Below are 27,936 nucleotides of genomic sequence, written 5' to 3'. Positions count from 1 at the left end.
ACCACATACTTTTGGCCATAGAGTGTATGTTTGAGGTGATCTCAAAACAGACAAAAATGTTCATTTTTCAGTTTTTCAGGCAGCTGAGCACAAATAAATCACATGGCCAGTTTGTAACTCATCTCCGGGAGCTGAAGAGAGGAAGGGTGCAGGAGCTGAATGGATTCCAGGTGTTGGGTTACATAACATAAGCCCCGCCTCCCCTGTCGCGTGCGCGCATTTTTCCGTGTTGCGCGTTCTGTGCTGCGTGAGCGCGCATAACTCTGCCACACTGTTATTGCTTGCGTGCAACCGCGTCTTTCTCTCCTTCTTTTCGCCTTTCCTAAACGATGCCAAAGATGGAAAAAGGAAGACCCCCGGAAAACAAGCGCAGCAGGAAACCCGCTCATCCCGTCAAGAGGGAGGTCAGCCAAGAAATGAAGGTACGAGTGTGTTTGCGTCTCGTTTAGGTGGCGAGGGCAAGTCGCCTTCATGACGCGCGGTTTCCAGACTGGTGCCCTGGGCAGCCTAAAGCAGCACACAACGCTGTGTACGCGGGGGAAATGTCGAGGTAGCTAAACTTTGAGGTGAGGTGTGTCATTTAGGGAATTCAGTAGGACAGTGTTAATCACTCTGAACTAATGTGTAGCCTATCTGTCTGTCTGGAGTGATGCGCAGCAGTTTGCCAGATGTGCGCCAGCGGTTGGCATTCGCCTAGAGTAGAGAATTAATGAACACATGCTTGTACCCTGTATGAAAAGTCAGAGTTCCTTTAACACTGTAAATGTCTAATTCCACACCGGCGATATTAACTGTGTGGTAGTTGTGTGCTCCAAAAGCCCACGGTTATTCTATACTCCAACTCGAATCACGCTATAAATAAGGTGTATTCAGGCATAAATCAAAAACCCCACCTGTAATATTTTCTGAATACCAGTAAAAACTGTAAGAGGTGATTTGACGCTGTCAGGATCAGCTGTGTAATGTGTTTAAGTACATGTCTTTGGATTCAAATCTGGCAAAATATATATTTTCAAACCTGAAATTGATTGTATATTAAATTGTGATTATACACTGAATAATGGTACGCACTACAATACTCTTTTCCCTTTCAATGTGTTTTTTTTATATTGCTTGTCATTTCGAAAGTCATACACGTACAATACTGTACGTCTTGGGGATTTCACTGTGTATCGTTTAAGCTTTCCAAATGACTATTGTGTGACTTCTCATGGTTGCATATTGTACAGAGAAATATCTGCGTGAGAGACATGAGCGGTTTTCATGTCTGTGTGGGAGGAAACCGGGCGCAAGTCTCTTTGTGTGAGTGATTTTGGATCACTGCACATGATATCCATGGAGCCGGCGGGTGTAGGGTTGCGACTTAACTAATTTTAATCCAAACATGTGAAACCATACACGATCCTGATGTAAGCGCAGCCGAGGCTCAAGCGGGGGTCACGGTAGGTTTTGTTGCCTTTGGCCACAACTGCTTTGGATTTTGGGACAGGGCTCGTCCGCTCTCTCTCTCCCTCATTCTCACTAAGCAGATGTTTGTCTGAGCTGCACAGAAGAAATAAGAGCAACACTGGAGGGACTGGGGAAAGAAGACCCACCTCCTACTAATGAGAAAACAGTAAAACAATATGCAAGGATTTGGTCTGATCTCAGGGGAAATAGAAACTGATGTGGTTTTTGATGTAATCATCCTCCAAAACGGTCAGACTGTACACCCAACACACTCGATTTCTCTGTTTAGGCTCAAGGAACTGGTAAAAAATATATATAAGATCCCTGCCCAGCTTCTATAAACACACACACACACACACACACACAAACATACAGTTGCAGTTTTATGGGCAGGCCTGAGGCGGATTGAGTGACGGAGTAGTGGACGTAACGGATATGCCATTCTGCGAGAATCCCCCTGTTCTCAAGCATACTGGCTGTTTTTGAGAGAAAGAGTGAAACACGAGAAGGGCTGAAGTGTCAGGTAACACAGACAGAGAGAGAGAGAGAGAGAGAGAGAGAGAGAGAAGAAAGAGAGCGAACAAGCAGAGAGTGGACCAGTGTTCTACCGCGACTGTTTGTTTTGGTTGTGAGCGCTCAGGGAGAGATGAGTGAAGTGAGAGTTTTAAAAGCAACCAGAGGAGTGGAAAGGAAGGAAGAGGGGGAAAAGGGATGGAATTGGATCCTTCAGGGAAAATGGAGAAGATGAGAAGGAGAACAGGGGAACTGGAGGAGTGGGGGACATGAGGCGAAGAAGGTGGGGGATTTCTGGGAAGCCCACAAACCCAGCTGTGGTGTTCTGTGTCCTCCTCGGATTTCAACTAACTATGAATCAAATTACCCACCTCTGTAATCTCAAACAGAGAGAGCGAGTGAGGGAGCGAGAGGTCTCTTGAGTGTTTAGCCAGATTTTATGTCAGACCATTTAGAATAAAATAACAAAGACTGATTCAGAAGTTTTTTCTTGCGGCTGCATCATTTTTCAGTCAAATTTTGTGAGCCACAAATGGAGCATGGGATGGCATATACATTTCACTAAATCTCCATACTATGGTCAGAGATTACCAATTACCAATTGTGTGTGTGTGTGTGTGTGAGACAGAGCTTCGCAGAGAGCACAATGAATGAATTGCTGGGCTGGTACGGATATGATAAAGTTGACCTGCAAGACTCCGAGACCGCTGACATCAGGAGTCACAACGGCAGAGCAAGACGCCACCAAGTATCTGTGCTTAAAGGTGAGAGCTCATACACTTCTTTGTAAGAATATAGAGACATTATTCCCAGACTCAGGCTCTAAAATGAGGGCTTGATGGTCTGTCATAACAGCTTCTGCTCTGAAACAAGCTCAAGGCTGAAAATACGTCAGTTTACGTACACAAAGATTTACATGAACTTTAAAAAAACCACTGAAAATTTTGATTTAATTCTTTACAAATGGCGGACATTTAATAAAGTCTATAACAAATCCTGCTGGACTTGCTGTGACACAATTCTTAAGTATTGATTTGGAGTTATCCAGACTTCCTAAATACTGTATTGGTGCATACATAGTAAAAAAATCATTATGAACATCCAAGACTTCATACCAAAAAGGGAAATGCATTGAAGAATTTATATTAGATATATTTAATTTTTTTATATTAGATATATAAAGTCTGTATAAAAATGGAGACTTTTGAAATTGGTCCATGAAATGCCTGAGAATGAAAAATCTTCACTGCAAAACAAATTAAAACTTAGCAACTGGAAGTAGTTTAAAAATCATCAAATTGATCTATTTCCTGTTATGAGAAGGCTATTTTTACACATTGTACGCATTTATTTTTAGAATAAAAAACAACATTTTTTTGTTCTTATTTAGTCTTCGCCAATTCCCATCCATCGTTTAAGGTATCCTAATCAATACAACACCTAACTAACCCGAGTGGGAGGTGTTGTACCAAAACACATGCAGCCACAACTTTCCGAACTGCTGCTCGCGCTGCATCCAAACACATTCGAGAAGTGCTATTCACCCACTTCCGCACACATATAACCTTACATATGCCCAGGCCTACTGATTAGTGTTGCTGTGATTGATAAGGGAGAGATGAGAAGGAGCAGATGCCATCCTTGCGAACGTGAGAGTATCAGAATAAAGAACATGTAAAGCTTAAAATGAGTAAGGATGTATAGAAATGGGCTTATTAATCTTATATTTGTTTTTTTCTAAACATATAATAGGAAATACATAGATGTATTTGACAATATTCCAGCTATTTCAGTGCTTAAGCTGTCATTTCTTAATAAAATCTAAGATCTATACCTATCTAGATCTAATTTTTCTTTATAAGGCCTTTTATTTTCAAAAGAACTTCAGTTAAAAACCAGAACATTTCATTTATTCATTCATTTTCAGTGAATCTATGGTCTGTGGTATCTCAAGTACACTGAGCAAGGGGCAGGAATGCACCCTGTAAAGGGCACAAGTCCATCGCAATGCAATAAGCACACACACAGATTCACACACTCGCTCACACCTAGCCCAAGCCCTGACCCTAACCCTAAAGTCACTATTACATCTACTAACGAAACAGATTAACATAATGTTTCCATTGCTACTTTCTGTAGTATTCTTAAGTGCTGCTGAAATCTCCTTCTTTCCCAGCACTGAGTAAGACCTAATTCCCTGAAAATGAGCAGAATTCAAACTAAACGCTAGTTTTTATTAACTGGCTGGGTTGCCAGGTCACAATGTATAAACATGGAAATGATTTTTTTTTATTTACCCCCAGAGAATTCAGATCCAAAACCCACAGTAATAGAGAGTAAGCTCACATCTGGCTCCTCTGCATCAGCTAAAAATGGAGTGAAAGAATCTACTGGTTTTCCCCTGTCTCCTTCATCATCCTCATTCTCCCCCCACATGAAGGACCTGCACAGCACCCATGTTGTGGTGCCACTCATCAAACCATCTGCAGGTGTGGTCACATGGTACACAAAAATGCATCACTATATAAATATGTATGATGCCAAATCATTGGATCTATAATTCTCTCTCTCTCTCTCTCTCTCTCTCTCTCTCTCTCAGTGGATGAGCAGCAGAATGTTCAGATTGTCTGTGTCTGGTGTCAGAAGGAGGGGCTTAAACGCTACTCCCTGGTCATGGGCTCTGAACTCAAGAGCTTCTGCAGCGAGAAGTGTTTTGCCATGTGCCGGCGAGCATACTTTAAACGCAACAAGGTCAGTATCTGTCTGTGAAAGGTTTCAGTCAGCAGAAACATTTCAAAGCTGTATCAATAGCAACCTGACTGAATCTGGAAGAGGAAATGTATCCGTGAGGAGTCATCATTTATGCAGACAGCTGAGTAGTTAAAGTACCAAGTCCATTTAAAATGACTGGATGAAAAAAAAAAAACAGATTCTTTTCTTTAGCCATTCATTTAGAATGCATGAAATGTAGCTTTTAAAAAATATATTCTCTGTGTTTTGATACACAAACAAAGAAAAAAATTAAGGATGGGTTCTTTTCAAATAATTACAAAGAGGTTTAGATGCTTTATTTTGGGCCCTAGCCCTTGAAGTTGAGCATGGTACCAGGAGAGATTGGGAGAGTTTACAGGACCCTACTTTTTAAGGTGCTGTGATATCAGAACCCAAAGAATCATGAGATACACACACACACACACACACACACACACACTCACTAACACACACACACATAAATTCATTAAAGTATACTTTAATATACAAAGTTTGTATAATGTACACATAAAAGTCATTTGTATCATGATCTCAGGAAAGTGATGTTCATAAAGTATGTGTGTGTGTGTGTGTGTGTATGAGTTTTTATGCGCATACATTACATATGAGCCAAAATTTCAAAAAATGGCTTGTAAAGATTGGAGAATTGAAAAGATTCCACAGACAAATGTTGCTTATATTTTTATAGCCACTTACTGGTAATTAGCAAACTAATGATGTGGCAAGAATGAGCAAAGCCTCATATAAACATTTTTACCAGAATAGATTTGAGTAATCTGATCAAGCCCCAGACAGCAAATGGAGAGCTGCGTCTGTTTGGGATTCACATAGCAGAACAGGCCCTGTTTCTTTTCGTATAACAGTATACAATACCAGAACCGATCAGCTCCAGGGATCTGAGCCAAAACAGATTCAAAAAAAGACTATTGTTAAATTGGGCTCTGAGATGGTGTAGGTCCAAATGTTACTTGACTTGTGGCAAACACCTGGATTAGAGGCAGTTCAAACACTCACCCACATGATTATTCATGAAACCAATACAGTCAACAAAAAAAGTCACTTTAAATAGGCAACCTTTTTTAAACCTTTTGAAAAACATGGTGATAAATCAGAACGTTTTCAGTGAAACATTTTTTTATGAGTGAAAAATGAAAACAAGATGTGGCCCATGTGCATTCTGAGTCTGCTGACTGACAGAGTTCAGTGCCGTTAACAGCTGCTTAACATTCATGGATGCGACTGCCAGGACTACTCGATGACAGTCATGGTCATCCAGCACAAACATGCATGCTGTCTAGGGCAGCTTCTTAATCCTTGCTGAATACAAGGTCACCTTTGGTGAGTCATTTAATAAGGGGACTTCAGCTTATCTTGTTGCAGTAGTTTAGAATGGTTGAACCCAACCTCACAAAAGCACACACACAGTATGCAAAAATTCACATTTAATCCGTATCTGCTGACTTGTGTAAACAGACCTAATGCTTCATAAGCTGCAGAGCTGTCATAAGTATCACACTCACTTTGGCATACACACAATCAGTGATCAGAAAACAGGCCTCATCATTCAGTATGTTCCGGATATCACTTCTCACCTGTTTATGCTATAAGATATATTTCCTGCAACAAAGCTAGCTGTAAAAGAGGAGTCAGAAACAGAATAGTAGAGCTAACCTAGAAAGACAGAGAGAGAAAGAAAGAAGGAGATGGAAAATCAAGTCAGAGCCTGTTTGAGAGGAAGGAGTAAGGGCTGCCATGGGGAGAGTGGTGTCCTCTTGCAGCACATACTTTACCGCAACAGCATCAGGTTTCACACTCCATACACCAGCGAGACGGGGGAGAGCACCGGGTACAGTCAACACAGGATCAGCTTACTGCAATCTGGAGCAGTCACTACACACACTCACAGTAACACACAGTGGGTAGTCACCATTCACACATCTACCCAGAGAGCTGGTTTTCACCAAGAATATTCGAATTAAAGAGCTCCACATCCGCACACTCTCACATAATTCCAACTTTAATCCGAACACTTATTTAAATCCAGATCATGAGTTGATTTTTTTTTTTTTTTTTGTCAGGCTCAAAATGAAAACCGGCATGGTGACCAGTCTCCTCCTCCTCCTGGTCAAACAGAGGAAACACCTCCTCAGCTCTTGCTTAAGATGAACAGCAACACACGAGTAAGTGCTCATAAGCATTAAATATCATTAACTCCACCAGACATGTAACAATGTTTACTGATTATATAGTATACTGCAATTTTTATATAATGCATCATAGAAACTGCAAAATGTTGGCACTAACCTGTTATCTTGGGCAGCATTTTTATTCCTGAGCTGAAGTCTAGCTCATTCAAAAGGGGGCATAATGCTTAATAAAAATAAATTGCTTAATTTTGCCATGCTATAGATTGTTCTGAAATTTTGAAAAAATTCTAAAAGCTAAAACAATCATAGATTAAAATGGCGGTAGAGGCGTAGTGTTTTTGCGGTTTTCTCTCCAGCCATCTGTCCAAGATTAATCATTGTAATTATCATCGTAATCAGCAGATGAACTGGGTACTGTGGAATTGATCCAAACTGGCTCAAGGTCACAACAAGGTCAAATGTCTGAAATAGTTTTATTTAATAGTTTCCTTCCTGTTTGAGGCATATTTTAATTGTAGATATATCTTAATTTGAGGCATTCAGCCAGTAACAAGAAGGACTAGTGGGGGTATCCCTGTTCACGCTGTAGGCACAGAGTTGTTGGAGTTTTTTTCAAGTAATATATTTGGATAGTATGATGTGACTAAAAACTGTGATTAAATGTTATGAAATGTATTGTGATGATTTAACAACACTTAAAGCTCTAAGACAAATTTTCTTGGCATGAAATACCACACGTCTCTACAACACAGAACTAATGTTTGTTCTTCTTTTTCATGTAATTTAAGTATTTTCCCTTTACACAATAAACTGATAACAAATAAATGCTTTAACACTTCTTTTCTGAAATCTTCAGGTATGTGATTGGTGCAAACATGTTCGTCACACCAAGTACCTTGACTTAGGTGCGGGTGACGACAGACTGCAGTTCTGCAGTACCAAGTGCCTTAACCAGTATAAAATGGACATTTTCTACCGAGAAGCCCGGGCTGCACTTACAACGTCTGGCTCTAGTCCGAGCCAACCAGAAAATGAGAATCATCCAGCTGGAGAGAGTGAGACCTTGCTGACACCAGAATCATGGAACAACCCTATGGAGAGAGACAGCAAAGAAACAGTGTCACCCAAAGTTTCCACACCTGTGTCATCTTCCTGTTCATCATCGTCCTCAGTTAGAGCGTCTGTCTTGGCTCAGCAGAAGGAAAGAGAGAGCTCTGCTTCTTCTCAGCTCCAGACTGGCACTCCGTTGCCATCTACTCCTCCACCTCATGCTGTAGAGCAACCATGGGTGATACAGAAGCCCCCATCCTTTAACCGGGGAGCTATCAGTGCACAGCCCCGAAACCCAGGCTCCAGCCCACATCAGAGACCCTCACACACATCTCCGCAGGTACACACACCCTCGGTTCGCCCAATTCCTCCACCACAGCTCTTTCACCCATATCCAGCATCGATGATACCCTGTGCACCCACCTACCCTCACCCCTTTCCATCCCTCATGCCAACTCTGGGTCTGCCATGTCCACAACCGACTGTCCTGGTGCCATATCCCATTATAGTTCCTCTACCAGTTCCTGTGCCAATCCCCATCCCAATCCCAGTGAACTCAGGGGCTTTGGGACATCCCGGGGTTATTCGTAACCACAAGGATAAAGAGAAGACAGGAAGAAATGCAGCTTCTGTCACTCCTGAAGATGCACCTAGAGAGCACATGTCTGAAGATCAGGAGTTTATTGATAGCATCTTAGTGGAGCACAAAGTAAAGACTGAGCAGACTTCATCTCCAGACCCGTATTCTCCTGCTTTCTCATCACACAATTTCCCAATCTTATCTGCTCATCAGATCAGTCCTACTCCTCCCTTGCCAGAAGATCAGAGACAAGAAGTTAGGGAGCGACAAGTGATACAAAGAGCTATATGCAGAGTGAAGCAGGAAGGTGAAATAGAGTTTGACCTCAGTAAGGAGACAGAAGTTGAACAAGAGAATGGATGGAGCAGGAATGGGGATGAAGATGATTTGATTGCACAACAAATGTCCACTAAAGCTTACACAGGCACTTTAAAGCACACATCCAGTTCAGTCCCTGAAAATGCATCTTCCCCAGTGGACTCGCCAAATGCACGGGCTTCAATCATTCTACAGAAAGCACTCAACACAACATCCGTAGTCACTCCCACATCGTCTATCCTATTGAACAACACGGCTGCCACTTCCAACTCAGTTCACTCTGTTTACTCCTCAACATGCATAGCTACGGTTCAGTCTGACCCAGAACAACGGACGAGTTCCGGCCAAAATTCATCCCCACTTCCTGTATCTGAGGATGTGAAAGAAAATGTCTCAGGAGGGCGGGAACCTGTCTTAAACCGCTCCCTTGCAGCAGAGCAAACAGACTGCCAAACAGACCAATCAGAGGAGAACAGGGGCGGAGCTGTAGACAATGATGCTCTCGCAGCTGACGAACACGCTTACGCACGATCCATCCCGCCAAAATTACGGGAAAAGAATGCGCACACGATCACTCTGGCAACTGCACACACACTTTCACACATGGTCACACACAGCTGGGACAAAAGCTCACACATGCATGCGCCGGCTTTCGAGCAAAGTGGCGTGCATACTGAAATAGAGCCAGCTTTGAAGAGGAGATGCCTGAGGATCAGAGACCAGAACAAATGAAGAACAGGTATTTACACACATATACATCTGCACAAAATGTACACACAATATACGGACACACTGGTGTTAAATCTACAATCGGGTTTTACCCAGGTGTATGTGTGTGTTTTTAAGAGGACAAATATTTGTTTATTGACTGATAGGGCTTGGGAATAAATAAACACATTACAGCAAGATATCTAGTTAACCTTTTTGTCTTGTTTCATAATGAATGTACAAAGGTTAAATTTTCTCAATCGAGCAAAATCAAGGAACTTTTTTTATGACTTTCAGCACTAAAATGTAAAACATTACATTTAGCACTTCATGAAACATCAGCAGGTGCTCCTGAATGCTGTACTGTTAGCTACTTGGAATTAATTATTATTAATAATTATAATAAATATAATAACTTATTATGTTAACAGTAACATGTTATTCCATTCTCACCCAGTGCCCAGTCAAACACAGGCACGTTGCCTTAAAAATGAATAAAAGCTTTAATGGCTAAGCTAAAACCATAGGAATTAGGTTACTTGTTATCAGTCTCAATTTTTAATTATGAAGATCAACTAAAGACTGGAAAATGTAGCTAGCAGACAAAGCATTCATTGCATAGTTACTATAAATCTATAAATCTGTCGTAGTTTTCTAACAATGCGAGTCTGAGTCTAAATGCTAATTAGCATTAGGCACAACAATGTAAACACAAGGACGCTAACACTGTAAGATAATACACACTGGTGGTTGTGGATTATTTTTGCCTGTTTTTCCAAATATTTAATTCTTTCGTCTTTCCTGAAGTAAAACTTTGGACGAAGCTCATAATTCTTTGTCCCATTTCTAATCGAAGGCTAGCACAAACGTGTCAGATGTGCTAGAGCTAAACTACCTAGCAAGCAACCTCAAAATGATTATTTGGGTATTGATACAGAAGGCTGAATATAAATTCTTCACAGGAACATTGCATACACAGACATATTTAAAAGATGTTTGTTCTCTTAGTACCGAGACTGTGAATATAAATTTCAAGATATAACACTTTAATTCAATACAGCTTGGGTCAAAATATGGGTTACTGTATTCTGTGCCGGTTTCATGGCTATTACAGCTTTCTTAATAATGACTAAACAGAAATGTATTCAAAAATGAGGTCAAGATGCCATTACAACACAGTCACGATGCCATTTGACTTGATTTTTCCTCTGAAGAAAAGGTCTTGGAATGTGTTGGGAATAAGCGAAAATCAATTAAGGAATGTGTTTTCTTACTGCAGAATTTGGCAACACTGATATAACGGGTAAAATGTTTCTGTGAAGTTGAGCTCATGGAAGTGTCCACAATGATTTCCTGACTTATATTAAATCTATCCTTGTTAGTTACGGTCTCTTATTCACGCCTTTTTATTCTCTCTCTCTCTCTCTCTCTCTCTCACACACACACACACACACACACATACACACACAGTAAAGTAAAACTACATGGTGCATGTGCTTGTCCCACATAATGATGCAGAACAGTTAAACAGTCCTTTTTATAGCTCTAAAGTTTCAGCAGTACAGAAAATTTTTTTTAAAAAATAACTGAAACGAAAGACACAGCTGAAAATCCCTGACACAAGCTTGTCTAATAAAGTGTATGTGTGAGTGAATAAGAGACAGAAAAAAAGAGAGAGATGCTGACAATATGTGTGTGTGAGGTCGTATCGCGTGTGGTATAGTGAATGTACGTGTATTTAGCGCTTAGTGTGGACGGTAAGTCCGCATGATGATAGGATCGGGGTAAATATTGGGTTAAATAATATCCACACAAAGATAAGGTGATTTTGTCCGAATAGGAGTAAAAATATTTCCATCTGCTTACTAAGAATAAGGTCAAGTTTAGATTTAAGTGTAGCATTAATTTGATACAGAAATTATTCCACAAAGATTGTGTGTGTGTGTGTGTGTGTGTGTGTGTGTAGCTCCAGATGTTGCTGTTGTAGGGCTTTGCTGTGCAGACTACTCTCAGGTTACTGCAGAAATAAGGAGGTCATATAGTGTGTGGTATAGTGTGTTTACATGTATTTATGCCATTGTGAGGACCAGAAAGGACCACAATGATAGGATTGCATCAAATATGAAATGTCCTCACAATCAGGTGGTCCTCAAAAAATGAGGTTATTTTCTAAAACGAGTCAAAATATTTCCATCTGGTTACTAAGATTAAGGTCTACTAAGGTTATGTTTAGGATCATGTGTAGTATTTATTTGCTACAATGAATATTTCTCACAGTGTGTGTGTGTGTGTGTGTGTTAATGACCTTGTCATTGAGCAATAAACTCCCCAGTTCTGATCTCATGCGTGTTTATGTACATATATTTAAACCTATGTCCCCATAATGATAGGACTGTGTCACATGTCCTCATAAAAATACCATGTATTCACAGAAACCTAGACATAACACTAATTATGTCAATGGAATGTGTACACAAAGTTAGAAAAATGTGTGTATGCAGGGTGGGAGGCTTCATGTTACATTCAACTTTTGTACTATATGTTATAGTTTATGAACTGTGAGTGTGTTAATATTCCATTTCTTTAGATATTGGTGTGGTGTTGTTATCCCGTTTCTTTGCAAAGTCCTGTGTGTTTGCAATATTATCCTTCAAAATCATTCTTAGAGCATATGCTTTCAAAGCTGTTACTTTGTACTTTAATAACCTCTGCAGTAGGCCTGACCAATACACTGGGAATAATGTCAACTGGAATTGATAGTGGCGTATTATTTTCCCATGCTGCCATATCGGAATGTTCCACTTTGCAGTCCACTGACCTTGCAATTAAAACCAGAAGAAAAATACATATTTAAATGTAATCAGAATTGTCTTTCTGTTCACATGCCTCTGAGAGCTGTTTTGAACCAAGTCCAGTCATTAACCTGATATAATGGGATATGGAGAGAATTTTCATTCTGCTTACCACATAACCTCAAGTTCAGACGATTCCTCGTCTGTTTATTGCGCTTGTATTATAATTGATGTCGAACAAGTTGTCTTGTCAACTAAGATAATAATGTTAATATTGATTTCTCTCTCTCCCTCTCTCTCTTTCTCTCTCTCTCTCTGTTTCAGATCATTTGTGGTGTGAACTTTGTTTTTTGTTTTTTTGGTGTATCTGAAGTCAGATACAGAATGCAGGCCTTTCCCTTGGTGCTGGAACTGAACAGGGAAACGGTGACGAGTTGAAAGACTGATAAATGACTGATGAATCCAGATGTTCGTGCCGACCACTGCTATGGGATATCTTCATACCTGGGGCCTAGGATATGAATTCTCAGCACAGGCTTGCTGAAAGATATTTCCGCTCTGATGATGGTGCATACAGAAGTGAGGATCAGTGATGTGTGTGATCCATATAGACACTTCAGATGTATGATAATGTCTTTGGCCTACTGTCTACAAAAGCCGGCACTGTTCCACTGTATTTGCCAATCTGTAACCTTTCTGTTCAACCTGCCTTCAAACACATGCGCATTTATATACAGTATATGTAGTCCGTACAATAATTGCACAATGATGAGTTTATTATGTAAAAAGATTTGCTTTAATTTAAACATTATTTCCATCCTTCATTTGATCAGTCGTAAAACAATCACAGCCCTTTTGCCTATGACACGAAGACATCACCGGATATCACTTTGTCGGACATGTAAAGCTGAAATTCTGAACTTTAACAGAATAATCCTTGTTTCATCTCATATCCAATGTGCTGCAGTACAGAGCCAAAAAATAATAATAATAATTTACAGCATTTACAGACTGCACTCTATTAATGGACACGTGCCACTTTCATTAACCTGCCATATTCATTTTGAGTAAAGAATTTGTTTTATTTGAATAAAGTGTTTACTTGTAAATTATAGTAAGTATACTCTTTATTTGTGGTGAGTTTTTTCTTTGTTTTTATGTTGCCAGAAAGTCAGAATAATAAAATGTTTTTTTTATTCTGCCAAGTAAGGAAGAAACATATTTTGTGGAGGAAAAAACGTCATTTGAATGATACAATGATTTATTTACTCTAAATTAGATTATTTGACATAAATGGCAATACATAAGTCATGACACATCATTATTTTAGACTTTAAGAGACACAATACCGGCCCCTAGAACTATAATAATATGAACTAAGGTGTTTAGTGCCAAGTTTCAGTATTAAAACTGCCTCATATAGTGCTCAAGATGGTACAGATGGTAATATAAGCAGTTGGTAAAATAGTGTTTTTTTGTTGTTTTTAAAGGATTACACAGTTCTTGGCAACACTAACTGTAAACACCTTTCCTACAGAGTTGGCAATAAATCCCCCTTTTTCAATGCAGCTTTAGTTTTTTTTTATCAAGTAAAAGGATATGAACTAGGAAAATTACCTCTGAGCAAATTAGATCACTTTTTTTCCTTTAAAATCTTCTCCTGATGGTGGTCATACATCTCTCCCCTATCACATTAACTACCAACCTGGGAGGGTGATTTACAAACACGTGCCTTCCTACAAAGAAGTAACTGGGCCAAAATGAGTTGCTCTGCTCCCGCTTTCACTCTTTGTAGTTGGGAGTATGAGTTTTATGGTCTCTAAGAGCCTTTTGAGGGGAGCCTTCGGAGTAATCTGACTCCCAATCTTGGTCCCAAATGCTCTCTTACAGTGAAATCTGAGCGGTTCTAAGAATTTTTATGTTGTATTCGAGTACTTAAATTGCTGTAGACTTTCAGCAGCAGGGAGGAGCCTTTTCTAGTTTGAGGATCTGTGGTTAACAGGAACATCTCGGTAGATACAAAATCTTTAGACATATTGTTATAGTTTTACTTTAATTCATGTGTCAGAAATCATTCTCTGATTGTGTGTGTGTGTGTGTGTGTGTGTTCAGTTTAATCACTTCATGATATATGACTTGAAAATTTCTTGCCTTCTTGTTTAGTGTAAAGATAATCACTTAATATGCAGCATTTATAATATAAAATCTATCATTGCTTCTAAATCAGCATTACTGCATCAATTCATAACACAAACTATGTTTCTACCTTCCTTCATTCAGGTTAGACAAATCTGTTAAGTGTGTCTGACACTATACCGACATGATGACAATGATTCTATTCAAAATAGCAGAGATAATTGAAGTTAGTACTGTGTTAAATCTGCTCAGGGAAATAAACAACAGGTGTAATGCGTCAGTTTAATGACTAAACAGCTAGAACTGGAGTGTAGAGTTAGACTCCAGCGCTGCAGAGAGAAAAGGACAGATGAGCAGGATAAGTAAATCTGCACTGCCACCTAGAGTCAGAAGGACTGCAAAGGAAAAGCTGTGGTTGAAGTTCATGTATTAATCTAACAGTTAATATGATGTGTCGGTGTATTATACAATAAAAACGTGTGTAGATCAGCAGTTTTTAAAGTGTCTTATTCATTTGTCACTTTACATAAGGGCATTTCTTCTAAGGGCAAGTTCTGGTTTGTCTTTGTGATTTTTGTTTATGCCCAAACGTTTACTCCTTGTTTTTAACAGGTACCAATTAGAAAAAACACCTAAAATTTCTAATATTCTCGGCTGAGGCATTTTTGTTTGTTTGTTTGTTTGTTGTTACAAGAATTAATATTTGATAATGACTCATTGTTCCTTGTTAATTCATTATGAGTTGTCATGTAAAGAAAATATTTCAAAATACATTGATTGGTTCAAAAAGTTTAGTTTACAAGCTGAAATGTATTAATTACTTAGTTTGCAAAACTTAAAATTGTTAATTAATATGTATGAATAATTAATAATATATTAGAAATCATTTGCCTCATGCTGTTATGCTATCCTCATACTAAACTGTAATACACTCTACAACACACTGCACTGTAACAAAAATATAAGACACAAAATAACACACTACACTGTAGCACACATTAAAGCACACATTACAACACACTCTACAACACACACTGCACTGTAACCATCAAGATAAGACAAACTACAACACACCGCAAGTACATTCTACACTACAACACACTCTACAACACACACTGCACTGTAACCATCAAGATAAGACACACTACAACACACTGCAAATACAGTCTACATTACAACACACTCCACACTGTAATACACACTAATTGCACCTGCCTCCCTTCTTTAATGCATAAAGTATTCATTTGTCCTTTTTTCCTACTAGTTTCTATCTGTGTTCACTTTTTATATGACCAAAGGATTGACCATATATGACTGCTGATATCCCATTCCATCCCATTTACTGTTATAGTAATCTCCTCTCTTCTGTGAAGTCTTTCCACTAGATGTTGGAGCATGGCTGTGGGGATTAGTGATCATTCAGCTACAAGAGCATTAGTGAGATCAGACACTGATGTTGTAAGAGTGAGGAGGTCTGAGGTTCAGTCAGTGTTCAAGTTCATCCCAAAGGTGTCTAGTGGGGTTGAGTCAGAGTCAGGGCCCTGTGCAGGACACTCCAGTTCTTCCACTCCAACCTTAACACACCACAGAGCTCAGGGGCTTTGTGCACAGGGGCATTGCCATGCTGGAACAGGGTTCGAGTCTCTTAGTTTCAGTGAAGGGAAATTGTGATGCTACAGCATAGAGAGTCATCTTATACGAGTGTATGATTCCAACAGTTTGGAGAAGAATCACAAATGGGTGTGATGATCAGATGTCCACGGTCCATCTAAGTGGTTTATTGCTTAATCTGCCTTGGACTGACCTACAGTTTTATACAGTGTTAAATAAGTGATATATGGAATAAAACTGAATGTCATTTTTATACTGAAACTTGTAATTTTTTTTTTTGTTTGTTTGCTTACATTAATTTATTTTTCTTAGTTTTCCCTCCTTGTATATCAGTAATAGCAAATATTTCCCTCACTGTAACGTTTATTAGCTGATCTTTTCCCTGCTATCACGTGTGTGTGTTTGAGAATTATGAAACACTTGTAAATACCATCAGTGTACTTTCAGGTCCCGCCCCCACGTGACGAAGGCGGAAGCGAGCGCTTGGTTTCTTCGGTTGGTGAATCTTTTCGCTGTGATTCGTGAGTCGTGTTGCCACAGACAACCAGCTAACGACACAGCGCATGCGCGGACAGAACACGCATCAACTACGCACCCAGGGAAACATAACGCAACAAACAAACGCCTCTTTTTGAGGATTGTGAGTAAAGTAGATCTTATCATCGTTTCTTTAAATGTGAAACATCAAGCGATTGTTGCAGTCCTTGCTAAAGTTGTGATATTCTCACAGTTAGCTGGAGTATTACAGGTGCTAACGCTGGGCATGGCTAGGTTATTAAATGCTACGGAGTTCGGATTAGTGCATCAATCTGCGGTCACATCACGAGTCTCTCCGTGCACGATGATTTATTTATTCGTGTCTAAATTACTGCAAACCTTTTCGAATTACTGTGTAACTTAAAGCGTTACGTTAAAGCTTCAGTAGTCTGTATTTTTTTATTCCTTACTTGTGGAAATAACTTGGATGATATGTACAACATGATCGGGAAACAGTGGATTAAGCTGTGGCCTTTGCTAAAGTGTGTTAAGTCGCAACGAAACGCGATTGCAGAACTGACTTCCGGTTCGGAATGCTGCATTGGTTTGGACGCGCCTCCTGTCACTTATTTCATAGGTACCGTTCTACGGGCCAGAGCTTGGTCCTGGGGGCGGAGCTTCGTGAATATGGGCGGGGATATTTCCAACACCGAACCCACCTAACTGTTTGAGACTGATGCTGCGTTAGTGGTACCTTCATGACGTTAGAAGAGTGAATGTGTTTTGTTTGCATGTAAATTCCATAAAAGCTATCACACATTTACAGTTAAAGGTCTGAGTGTCTGCTGGTACAACTTTAAAGCATTGGTGCGGGTGTCACCATAGCAACAACAGCATACAATAGCTGAGTAACAAGTTCTCCAGCTAACATTAGTGATGCATGTGAACTTTCTAACGGTGATGGTGTTTAACATGGTCAGGGGTTTAACCAAGTCTGTGTATTGACTGCTCTGAAGTCAAATCTGTTATAAACTAATGCAAAATTAGGGAAGAACTTTACACTGTTGATGTGACGTTACTCTGTAAGTGGAGAAGGAACTGGTTGTTGATGAAGACCAGACCCAGTTGATCAAGTTGATGGATTGTTTTAGGTGGTTTTTACTAGTTGTAGTTGGAGAATTAGAAGTTGCAACTTTGCCTTAAATAAAACTTGAATAAAAGTTAAAAGTTTGCTATCTCTGTCTCATTACTGGTGTGCTGTCAGTGTAATGCTAGCTTCATAACTAACTAACTAACTAACCAACCCTTCTAACGACTATGATTATCTAGATATAAATACAAAAGAGATAGTATTGTAAGTAATCTTACTGAAAGCACACTGTGTTAAATTAGCTTAAATATGTATAGTTAATTCACAATGCATTATATATAAATTATGTTTCTAACTGTGTTGAGGAAATAAAATGTGAGCATGGAGGATATGTTGTACAGATATTGTATGTATTCTTTTCTTGTTATTAATATTCCTGCCTTTATTGTATTGAAGGACAAAGTTGGATCAAATAACCCTTTGTTAGGGGAAAATAATGCTGGGTTTTAGGCGTGCTCAGAGAAGTTTGGAAAATAAAGTTATTTCTTGTAAAAAAAAATTCAGGACACTCGCCACCAGTTGTTGGAAATCTGAGATAAATATTATACTAAGGATTCATTTATCGAGTTTGTCCAGATCTGGAAAGGTTTTAGAAGATTGTTAGAAGATTAGAAGATTCATGTTTTTCCTGTTCTTCAGGTAGCATGTCTATTTAGTTTATCTTCACTTGAGGATTGTAAGAGCTTCAGGCTTCAAATATTTGTAGCAAAAACTCTTAAGGAAACATCGTGCCACACCAAGCATTACGGTTCATTATCTATATAAGCTTTCATCATTATATTACTGGGACTTAAAACCCTGCAAGGACTGGAAAAAGCAGAATACAGAGAGTAATCGTATACCTTCCAAGTGTTTTGGGATCAGATAAAATATCCATTGAGTGTAGCTAGTACATACCTTATAATGACACTGTAGCCTATATTTTATCAACGTCTTTTACGTGAACATTATGTTGTTTATCTAATTTTATATATATTTTTTATGTCATAGTATGGTATTATGTCGCTATTGATATTAATAAACAGACCCTTACATTGCTGTTCTCAATTTATTAATTTTTTTCAATCTATGACATCTTGCTTAAGAGAAGTCTACAATATATATGTCAACAGGAAACTCTGATCTCACCCTCAGTGTTTTTACATAAATAACAGAAACAGACTTTGTTTTCTGTCAGCATGACCCCAACATCTGATTTCTGAAGTTTAAAAGGTGCTGAAATTTAAGTTAATGACTAAAGAATGCTGCAGATTTATTTCACTTCATGTGAACTCAGTAACACCTTATGAGAAATGAGCTTTTTATAGTTTCCCAGCAACAAGTGCTAACGTCTTTTTGAAAGAAAGACTAACATCTGTCTCCACATCCTTTTTCTTATTAGTGTCATAATAACTTATTCACAGTAATTAATAGTGTAAAGCATTATAACAGTGTTGATGGTGGTACACTGGCACAGCGGGTAGTGTTGCCCCCTTACTTACATTTTATTTGTTTGTTTTAAATATGTGTAACTTTTTTCTATTATAGTATGGTGTAATAATCTGTCTGTCTATCTACCTATCTATCTATCTATCTATCTATCTATCTATCTATCTATCTATCTATCTATCTATCTATCTGTCTGTCTGTCTGTCTGTCTGTCTGTCTGTCTGTCTGTCTGTCTGTCTACCTAACTACCTACCTGTCTGAATATCTGTCTGTCTCTCAGTCCAGGTCTGTCTGTCTGTCTGTCTACCTAACTACCTACCTGTCTGAATATCTATCTATCTATCTATCTATCTATCTATCTATCTATCTATCTATCTATCTATCTATCTATCTATCTATCTATCTGTCTGTCTGTCTGTCTGTCTGTCTGTCTGTCTGTCTGTCTGTCTGTCTGTCTGTCTGTCTGTCTGTCTGTCTGTCTGTCTACCTAACTACCTACCTGTCTGAATATCTGTCTGTCTCTCAGTCCAGGTCTGTCTGTCTGTCTGTCTACCTAACTACCTACCTGTCTGAATATCTATCTATCTATCTATCTGTCTGTCTGTCTGTCTGTCTGTCTGTCTACCTAACTACCTACCTGTCTGAATATCTGTCTGTCTCTCAGTCCAGGTCTGTCTGTCTGTCTGTCTACCTAACTACCTACCTGTCTGAATATCTATCTATCTATCTATCTATCTATCTATCTATCTATCTATCTATCTATCTATCTATCTATCTATCTATCTATCTATATGAACACAACTCGTACTCAGGTCTGCAGTTGTTCAAGTAAAGTAAAGTAATCTGTGTGTGATCCAGCCAGTGATAACCCCGAAATAACAGGAACAACAACAAAAAAACACTTAGATTTGGGCTGCAACAAACATGCCCAGTGTGAAAAACATGCAAGACTAGCCCGCTCTCACGTGCTGTAAAGTGCATTGACCTTGAATCTGTGTGTGTGTGTGTGTGTGTGTGTGCTAAGCTAAAACTTAATTCCTGAATACGTTCTGTGTCCAAACTAACTGGGCAAAATCCTTTTAATAAGTTCTTTGACTGGATTTTGTATTCCTGTACCTGAGATGTTATCTTGTGAATGATGAACATAGTGATTTTTAGCTGCTGATAAATCCTGTCATGTTTTCTGTCTCCAGCTGGGGAATGGCGGTGAATGTGTACTCCACATCTATGACCATAGAGAACCTGAGCAGACATGACATGCTCGCTTGGGTCAACGATTCTCTGCAACTAAGCTACACTAAAATAGAGCAGCTCTGCTCAGGTGGGTGAAACTCAAACTCACTACATTTAGATCTTAGAAAAGTTAAAAAGAAGAAGAAGAAGTGTTTTCTACCCCTAAATGCTTCAAGAGCTTTATTACTTTAAGCCACATGCTAAGCTAAAATTTTTCTAGCTTTTCCGAAAGACATGTTCCTTATAACGTAGTTAATTTCCTTACAAAAATAGTTAAAATAGATAAAATACAGTTAAGTATATGAAGCAAAGTGTCCATCACAAGGAGATAAGCTAAACTATTTTCCTGTCTTTTATAATCTCTGTACTGATCTGATGATCTTTAAGACCATGACCCATATGGATATGGCTTGTGTTTCTCAGGTGCAGCATATTGCCAGTTTATGGACATGCTCTTCCCCGGGTGTATTCTTCTGAAGAAAGTGAAGTTCCAGGCCAAACTGGAGCATGAGTTCATCCACAACTTCAAAGTGCTACAAGCAGCCTTCAAGAGAATGAATGTAGACAAGGTGAGCACCCATCACAGCAATCCAAAAAATAATAATAACACAGCACTTAAATGTCATCTAACTTCATTCCCTGTAGCTATTAGAAGTGTGAGATAAGCTTTTCAGGGGAGTGCATTGCATACCACCCCACTGTGAAATGCCTGGTAGTCCAGGGGCTCTTGTGAAAATCGATTCCTCTTTGTATCAGGATGCGGTTGCCTAAGCCAGGATGTCGCAGCTTGTCTATCGACAGAAGTGTGAAATCATAGCCTACTTGTGTTTCTGAGATATAAGCAGAACTTCAGCTGTTGTTGTTTCCTATTGTGTCTAATCATCTCCATGGCTAGATTATATGATGTGTGGGATCTACTGCAGTAATTATATTTGCTTCCATTCTGTTCTTGAGGTGTCTGGAAATGGAGTAGACATTTGGATTTGATGTATAAAAAGCAGAATGAAGTTCTCTCCCATTTAAATCACTTAGACATTGACAAGATTAAATGCAAAATAATTTATCTGTGTTTGTACAGTCTTGGTTATCCATTACAATAAGTATACAAAAGTATTGGTTTGCTATTATGTTTTTTACTTATTTATCATGCAGTTCTTAAATATGGGGTGTTGTGTGCCAAATGAGAGCAAATGTCAAGCAACATGTGAACCTACTAGTGACCGATTTAGCTTGAAAAACTATTTGTCTGTTTATTGACTGTTGTGAATTTCTCAGTCTCATGATACCGTGCCATAATGGTATTTATTTGCTTCTTGTTGTAGATCATCCCAGTTGAAAGGCTGGTGAAAGGGAGGTTCCAGGACAATTTCGAGTTCATACAGTGGTTTAAGAAATTCTTCGACGCAAACTACGACGGGAAAGAGTACGACCCTCAAGCAGCACGACAAGGCCAGGAGGTTACGCCTACACCCAATCCAGGTGAAATCATTAATGCACAAAACTAACATGGGTTTTTTTTACACGAATGAAAACATTTAAAGCAAATAGACACCTCCTATAGCCTCTTATCAACTTAACACCTCTTCTGTTGCAGTAAGTTAGTGTTACTGTTAGTGTGTTGGTTCATCAATACATGAATTATCCAGGTGATTTTATTTTACCATCCCTGGTGTTTTGGAAAGGTGGCATACATTATTAATTATGCAAACTATAGCTGTGGTATGAACCCTTTGGAACCAGAACTGACCTAATGAGAAGATTCCAGAGATTCATTGCGAAAACTGCATCATACATCATGCCATGACATTCTTAAAGGTCTGGGTGTGTGCATGGACATCTGGGGGATTCTCAATGCCTGTAGTGCAATCCAGGTTTCATATAACCAAGGTTTTATGTATTTTATATTTTCTTACACTTGTTTGTTGTTTCTTGATGGACTGGTTATTAACTAATAATGCTTGCTTGGTGTAGGACCCCAAAGGACCTCACCAACAGTACCCAAAACCATGCCCACCCCTCAGCGACCAATCAGCTCTGCCCCGACCAATGTCAAACGAAGCACACCTGTGTTACGGAACGGAGTTAGCGAGGCAGAGATTATGGAGCTCAACCAGCAGGTGCACAGAAAACTCTTCCCTCACCCACACCTTCCCAAAAAGCACATGCTGGATTAAATCTGTTAAATTTCCTAATGTTTATAATGTGTAACACTTCATATTACTTATTATACTTATTAATAGCACTTTTTTGTTTAGATATTTTGGTTATGCCATGTCAGTGATCATAAACCGAAATTTATGTACAAGTACTGATTTCTGCTTCATTTCTGACTATATAATTATATCTGCATTAAATATAGTTTATTGGACCTATTCTCAACTTAAAATCGCATTCAGACTCAGAAATGTGGTTTTCCTGACTGAATTTTTCCTCCACATGTAGCTGATGGACCTGAAGGTGACAGTTGATGGCCTAGAGAAGGAGAGAGACTTTTACTTTGGCAAACTGCGTGATATCGAGCTCATCTGCCAGGAGCACGAGGGCGAAAAGAATCCAGTTCTTGCAAAGATTATCGACATCCTCTACGCTACTGAGGTAATGGGTCCTCACAGTATAACAGACCTGTTCAGTCTTGACAGGAACTGGTGCTTTATTTCCATAGATTTCTATTTTGCATTTATTTGGCAGACGTGTGTTTAAAGTAAATAATGAGAAACAGAATACACATAAGCACACATCAGTTAATGAGAAACTAGTATCAGATGTGGGAGTAATGAACTAAACACAACAGTTCAGGATTGTCACTTGCAGAGAATTGCCATAGATTCTCAGGTGTGATCTTTCTGAATTTCTGACTGCAGTGTTTGCCTCTTTTCAGGATGGTTTTGCTCCTCCAGAGGATGAGGAAATTGACGAACCGCCACAAGTCCAGGACGAGTACTAAACTCTAAAAACATATGCATACATATACATCCTTTAACTTTCTTCTCCTGTCTTTTCCTTCTCCACTCGCACTCGTTCTCACTCTGATTTTCATTTTAACTTTTGATGATTTGATTTCTTTCCATTCATTTACTCAATCGGAGTGTTACTCTTTTTTGGCTTGTTCCTTTCTAAAGAACCAGCAGATGATTTACATCACAGCCTTCAACACGTTGGTGTGGTGTATTAACTTGAGTGGCTAATGTAGTGGGTTTAAATACCATTTGTACTTAATGGTAGAATTCAGTTTTTATCCTTGCTATACCATTGGCCATGGTATTTATTTTACAGAGTGTAGAGTATCGAGCATTGCTACTCAAACTGATTTTGACACTAATGCCATGACATATTAACATGTGCAGCAAAACATTTATAATAACATGTCTGAAACCTTTAAGTCAGAAGGCCAGGAGAAAGTAAGGTTTTCTTTTTTGCATATTCGGTATTGATGCAAGTCAGTTTCAATAGACAGCAGAATATAGACCAAACAGCTTCATCAGACTATGATATAGATGTTTAAAGTGCAAGCACACACACACACACATAACCATAACATAATCTTCCTCTGCACTACTACTGTACTTGGCTATTTTAAAGCAGCCTCATCTGATATCCACATTTTTTTGCATTTGTGATTTAAATTCTTCAGGCTTTTGGGAGGGTGTTTCTACTATATAGGAACTAATTTAAGTCTTTTAAAAACCAGTGATCAGAGAGACCCTGTGAACTGGACAGTTGCATGGACAAGCCTGGATTCTAGCCACATTTCTTCCCATGCGTTCTTGTGTAAGAAATGAGGTTTTTGCATTGCAAAATGTAAGAACCGACCCTAAAGTGAGATGGATGCATGTACCCTCACATTTTTTAGGAACACCTGTGCACTTACACATTTATTCAGTTATCCAGTTAGCCAATCATGTGCCAGCAGGTCAGGATACTAGCCAAGAACTTCAGTTAAAGTTTACATCAAATATCAGAAATGAGGAAAAACTTGTGATCTCACTTTATCATGGCATGATTGTGAGTGTGCTTTTTTGAGGATTCCAGAAACTGCTGATCTCCTGAGATTTTCACACACTGCAGTCTCTAGAGTTTACACAGAAGGGTGGGAAAAAAATGTGCTGTGAGCAAATGGTCTGCAGGCTGAAACATCTTGTTGATGAGAGAGATCAGGGGAGAATGGCCAGACTGGTCTGTGCTGAGTCAGGAGGTCTATAGTAGCTCAAATAATCACTCTGTGCTGAGCAGAAAAGGATCACAGCATGCACATCACATCAAATCTACAACAGCAGAAGGCCATATCAGGTTCCACTCCTGTCAAAAGTAAAAATCAGTGACATTTATTTATTTATTTATTTATTTTCCCGAATCTTCACATATCCAGTTTGGGGGAGTCTGTGCCCATGATAGCCTCAGATTCCTATTCTTGGCTAACAGGAGTGGTACCCAGTGTGCTCTTCTGTTGCTGTAGGGTATCAATGTCGAGGTTCAATGAGTTGTGCATGCTGAGATTCTTTTGTGCTCATCATGGTTTTGTAAAGAGTGATTGAGTTACTATATACACATAACTCAATCAGTGTTTTTTTTCACCACTCTGTGTAAACTCTACAGACTGTTGTGTGTCAGCAGTTTCTGAAAACCTCAAACCGGCGCATCTGACACCAACAGCCATGTCACAAAGTCACAGAGATCTGACTTTTCTCATCATTCTGATGTTTGATGTGAACATTAACTGAAGCCCTTAGCCCTTAAATGAAACTGATTAGATTGGATCTACATAAATGAGCAGGTGTACATGTGTTTCTATTAAAGTGTACGATGAGTGGAGGATTAAAAGAGGATGCTGATGATTCAAGTCCAAATAAATGTATTTTGGTAGCCGAAAAAAGTCTCTCTGATCACTGAGGTAGATTTTAGTGTGTGCACTTTGCAGCTGTAAGAATTTGAGATATATTTATTTATTAAAGATGACTATAAAGCGAGATGCTAAAACAATTCATAACAACTGTTTTAATTTTAAAAAGAATATTAAAAGATTGCAATGTTAGTGGTGTTTATTTGTTACTGACTTAAACTGAGTTTTTAGCTGTGTCAGTGTTGTATTTTTTATTTTTCATGGTTCACATGCATTTATGCCATAAAGGTTGATTTTGATTGACAGGATCTGTCTGTAACTCGTTAATTTTGTCCCTTCTTTATTTGCAGTTTTACTATGTAAAATAAAGAGTATTCTGGCAATGAAAAGTGTGTTTTATATTCTTTATTTATACATATATCTCTACAACGTGAACAGACATCAAGTCTGACATGCTATACTCTATTTTGTGTTGAGCTTAATGTAGATTATTTTGAACTTTAACAACTGGAAAAGTCAGCTACATTTTGTTCTGTCAGATCTTTGGCCTTTTAGACAGTCCTTTTCACCACCATCATCAAAACTTTGTATAGTAACAGAATTTACAGGAGGTTGTCATAACCATATTACTTAAAAAAAAAATCACTGATATTGCGAATCTTCCTGTAAGGAGTCTCTAGTGTAAGCCCTTTCTAACAGTTAAGGTTATCTATTCTTTCACAGGAAAGTCTTTAGGAAAGAAGAAGTTGCCCTTTTTGGTTTTCCCATAACATTTTTCTCCTCTTAACCTCAGAAAAGTGTGAGGGAAAGTTGTACAACCTGACTTGTTTTTTAGAAGTTCATCGTAAGTGTGTCTGTAAAGGGAAAAGATAACGTGTTTCGTTCTTTATTGGATAAACAATTGTTATTGTTGATAAACTACTGTGGTATAAATTAGTAAAACTTCAAACCTAAACCACAGTGCAGTTGAAAGCCCTAGCAAAATTCTTACCAAATTTGGTGGTGAAAGGATCAATGGTCTAGGACTAGTTTGCAAAAGTAGGTTTTTCAAAAAAATTCAAAATCTGATATTTTTTAAGAATCAAATACATTCTATGAGTTTCCATTCATAAACATACTACATTCTACATTTGGCCTGGGTGGTGCTACAAGGATGGATTGACTCGAAATTTGGTGTCTGCATACCTTGGACTGTGCTCTATGAGGATACCAGATTCACACAACTGGACAAAACTAGGCCCTGCAGTCTTTTGCAATTTCGGATGAAAGGTTTTTCATACCAAAGGTGCCACAGATAAAGCTTAGAGACAAACATGAAGACAGCAAAAATACAGCCATGCCTGCACCCACCAGCCCTGAATGTTCAACCGGCAATAAATCATGGATTAGAATGTATAACCAACAAAGAACACACTGTTAATGAAGGAAGGTGAACACTGGATATGATGTACTGTAATGTACTTGTATGCATGAGTGTTTGCAGCTAAATGGATAGTTGTGTAGGTAGGTAGATTGTAAGGTGTGTAATTAGCTTTTTAGTTGGTTGTGTGTGTGTGGTTAGAGGAGGTGCAACAGCTAACACCGTGGTGTAATGCCAACAACCTGTCTCTGAATGTTGACAAAACAAAAGGGATAACTGTTCACTTCATAAGAGCACAGAGTAACCACTCTCTGCTGAACATGGACAGATCCTCTGTGGAAATAATTAAGACCACCCTATTTCCACCCTAGAAGATCACTGGAATCTCTCTTCACCTCTATCACGGAGACATACGACACACACTGATTCCGCAAAGCTTTGTGGATGACCCTACACCCCCCCCACACACACTCTTCACCCTCACACACACTCTTCACCCTCACACACACTCTTCACCCTCTGGAAAAAGGTACTGAAGCATTCGGGCCCTCACAAGCAGACTGTGTAACAGTTTTTTCCTCAAGCCATCAGACCCAATACCCAGAACTGAACTGAACTCATTTGGATTTTATGTAAAGGACCTAATACTAAATACTCCAGTTTGTTGAGGTGGAATGAACAAATAATATTAAACCTGTTAACTTGGCTTGTAAGAAAACACAGTTCCTGGCTTTTACACCATGTAAGACCTCAAACTTTGAATGAAGTTCAGTTCTATTTGCTGACTTTTAGGCCATGAATGACCAAATGCATGTAATCAACTTCCAAAATCTCTCTCTCTCTCTCTCTCTCTCTCACACACACACACACAAACACATAAACTTGTAAATTAAAACTGCACTATAATGGCAGTATTACTGCAACACAGCTGAAGTGTTGCCAAAAATAATAGCACAATACATAATACAACTAAGGTCCGATTAAATATTTTTTTAAATATTTTTTATTGAAAGAGTAGAGCAATACTCTGTGAATCCCCCCCCCCCATAACCCCCCTAAGCCCCTCCCTCCCTCCCTCCCTCCCTCCCAAAGCAGATAATACACATACACTATATTGCCAAAAGTTTTGGGACACCCCTCCAAATCATTGAATTCAGGCTTTGTTTTTCAGGGGTTGGGCTCGGCCCCTTAGTTCCAGTGAAAGGAACTCTTAATGCTTCAGCTTCATACCAAGACATGTTGGACAATTACAAGTTTGATGTGGAGGAACTCGACTGTCCTGCACGGAGCCCTGACCTCAAACCCTTAGAACACCTTTGGGGTGAATTAGACCGGAGGCGCATCCATACCCAAAACAGCACCGGGTGTTTGACTC

At 39.0% G+C, this 27,936-nt stretch overlaps 2 protein-coding genes across 3 annotated transcripts; both read left to right on the top strand.

The window, feature by feature from the left end:
• Nucleotides 1-240: 240 nt before the first annotated feature.
• Nucleotides 241-13,439, top strand: LOC131370356 (sine oculis-binding protein homolog B-like). 2 transcript variants are annotated; one of them, XM_058417642.1, is made up of 7 exons: nt 241-422; nt 2,591-2,726; nt 4,266-4,451; nt 4,562-4,713; nt 6,813-6,914; nt 7,738-9,568; nt 12,654-13,439. In XM_058417642.1, the coding sequence occupies exons 1-6, from the start codon at nt 330-332 to the stop codon at nt 9,559-9,561; spliced, it is 2,493 nt and encodes an 830-aa protein (XP_058273625.1). In that variant the 5' UTR covers nt 241-329; the 3' UTR covers nt 9,562-9,568; nt 12,654-13,439. The 2 variants fall into 2 exon arrangements, with proteins under 2 accessions (XP_058273625.1, XP_058273626.1); XM_058417643.1 differs by lacking the exon at nt 241-422 and adding an exon at nt 450-2,245.
• A 3,138-nt stretch (nt 13,440-16,577) lies between these two features.
• On the top strand, nt 16,578-25,590 carry mapre3b (microtubule-associated protein, RP/EB family, member 3b). The gene is made up of 7 exons (XM_058417698.1): nt 16,578-16,716; nt 20,325-20,452; nt 20,788-20,933; nt 21,687-21,843; nt 22,336-22,481; nt 22,807-22,959; nt 23,243-25,590. The coding sequence occupies exons 2-7, from the start codon at nt 20,332-20,334 to the stop codon at nt 23,306-23,308; spliced, it is 789 nt and encodes a 262-aa protein (XP_058273681.1). The 5' UTR covers nt 16,578-16,716; nt 20,325-20,331; the 3' UTR covers nt 23,309-25,590.
• The last annotated feature ends 2,346 nt before the right edge of the window (nt 25,591-27,936 follow it).

Source organism: Hemibagrus wyckioides, linkage group LG19 (genome assembly GCF_019097595.1).
Source record: "Hemibagrus wyckioides isolate EC202008001 linkage group LG19, SWU_Hwy_1.0, whole genome shotgun sequence".
In the NCBI taxonomy this organism is placed as follows: Eukaryota; Metazoa; Chordata; class Actinopteri; order Siluriformes; family Bagridae; genus Hemibagrus; species Hemibagrus wyckioides.
Note: the sequence above shows the minus strand (reverse complement) of the source record. Positions and strands in the feature narration are given on the sequence as shown.

What these genes read in the sequence shown, in the direction of transcription:
- LOC131370356 (XM_058417642.1), top strand. Translation starts at nt 330, where the DNA reads ATGCCAAAGATGGAAAAAGGAAGACCCCCGGAAAACAAGCGCAGCAGG. An exon ending in AGGTCAGCCAAGAAATGAAG is followed by an intron (nt 423 to 2,590) that starts GTACGAGTGTGT and finishes TGTGTGAGACAG; the next exon opens with AGCTTCGCAGAGAGCACAAT. An exon ending in CCAAGTATCTGTGCTTAAAG is followed by an intron (nt 2,727 to 4,265) that starts GTGAGAGCTCAT and finishes ATTTACCCCCAG; the next exon opens with AGAATTCAGATCCAAAACCC.
- mapre3b (XM_058417698.1), top strand. Translation starts at nt 20,332, where the DNA reads ATGGCGGTGAATGTGTACTCCACATCTATGACCATAGAGAACCTGAGC. An exon ending in AATAGAGCAGCTCTGCTCAG is followed by an intron (nt 20,453 to 20,787) that starts GTGGGTGAAACT and finishes TGTGTTTCTCAG; the next exon opens with GTGCAGCATATTGCCAGTTT. An exon ending in AGAGAATGAATGTAGACAAG is followed by an intron (nt 20,934 to 21,686) that starts GTGAGCACCCAT and finishes TTCTTGTTGTAG; the next exon opens with ATCATCCCAGTTGAAAGGCT.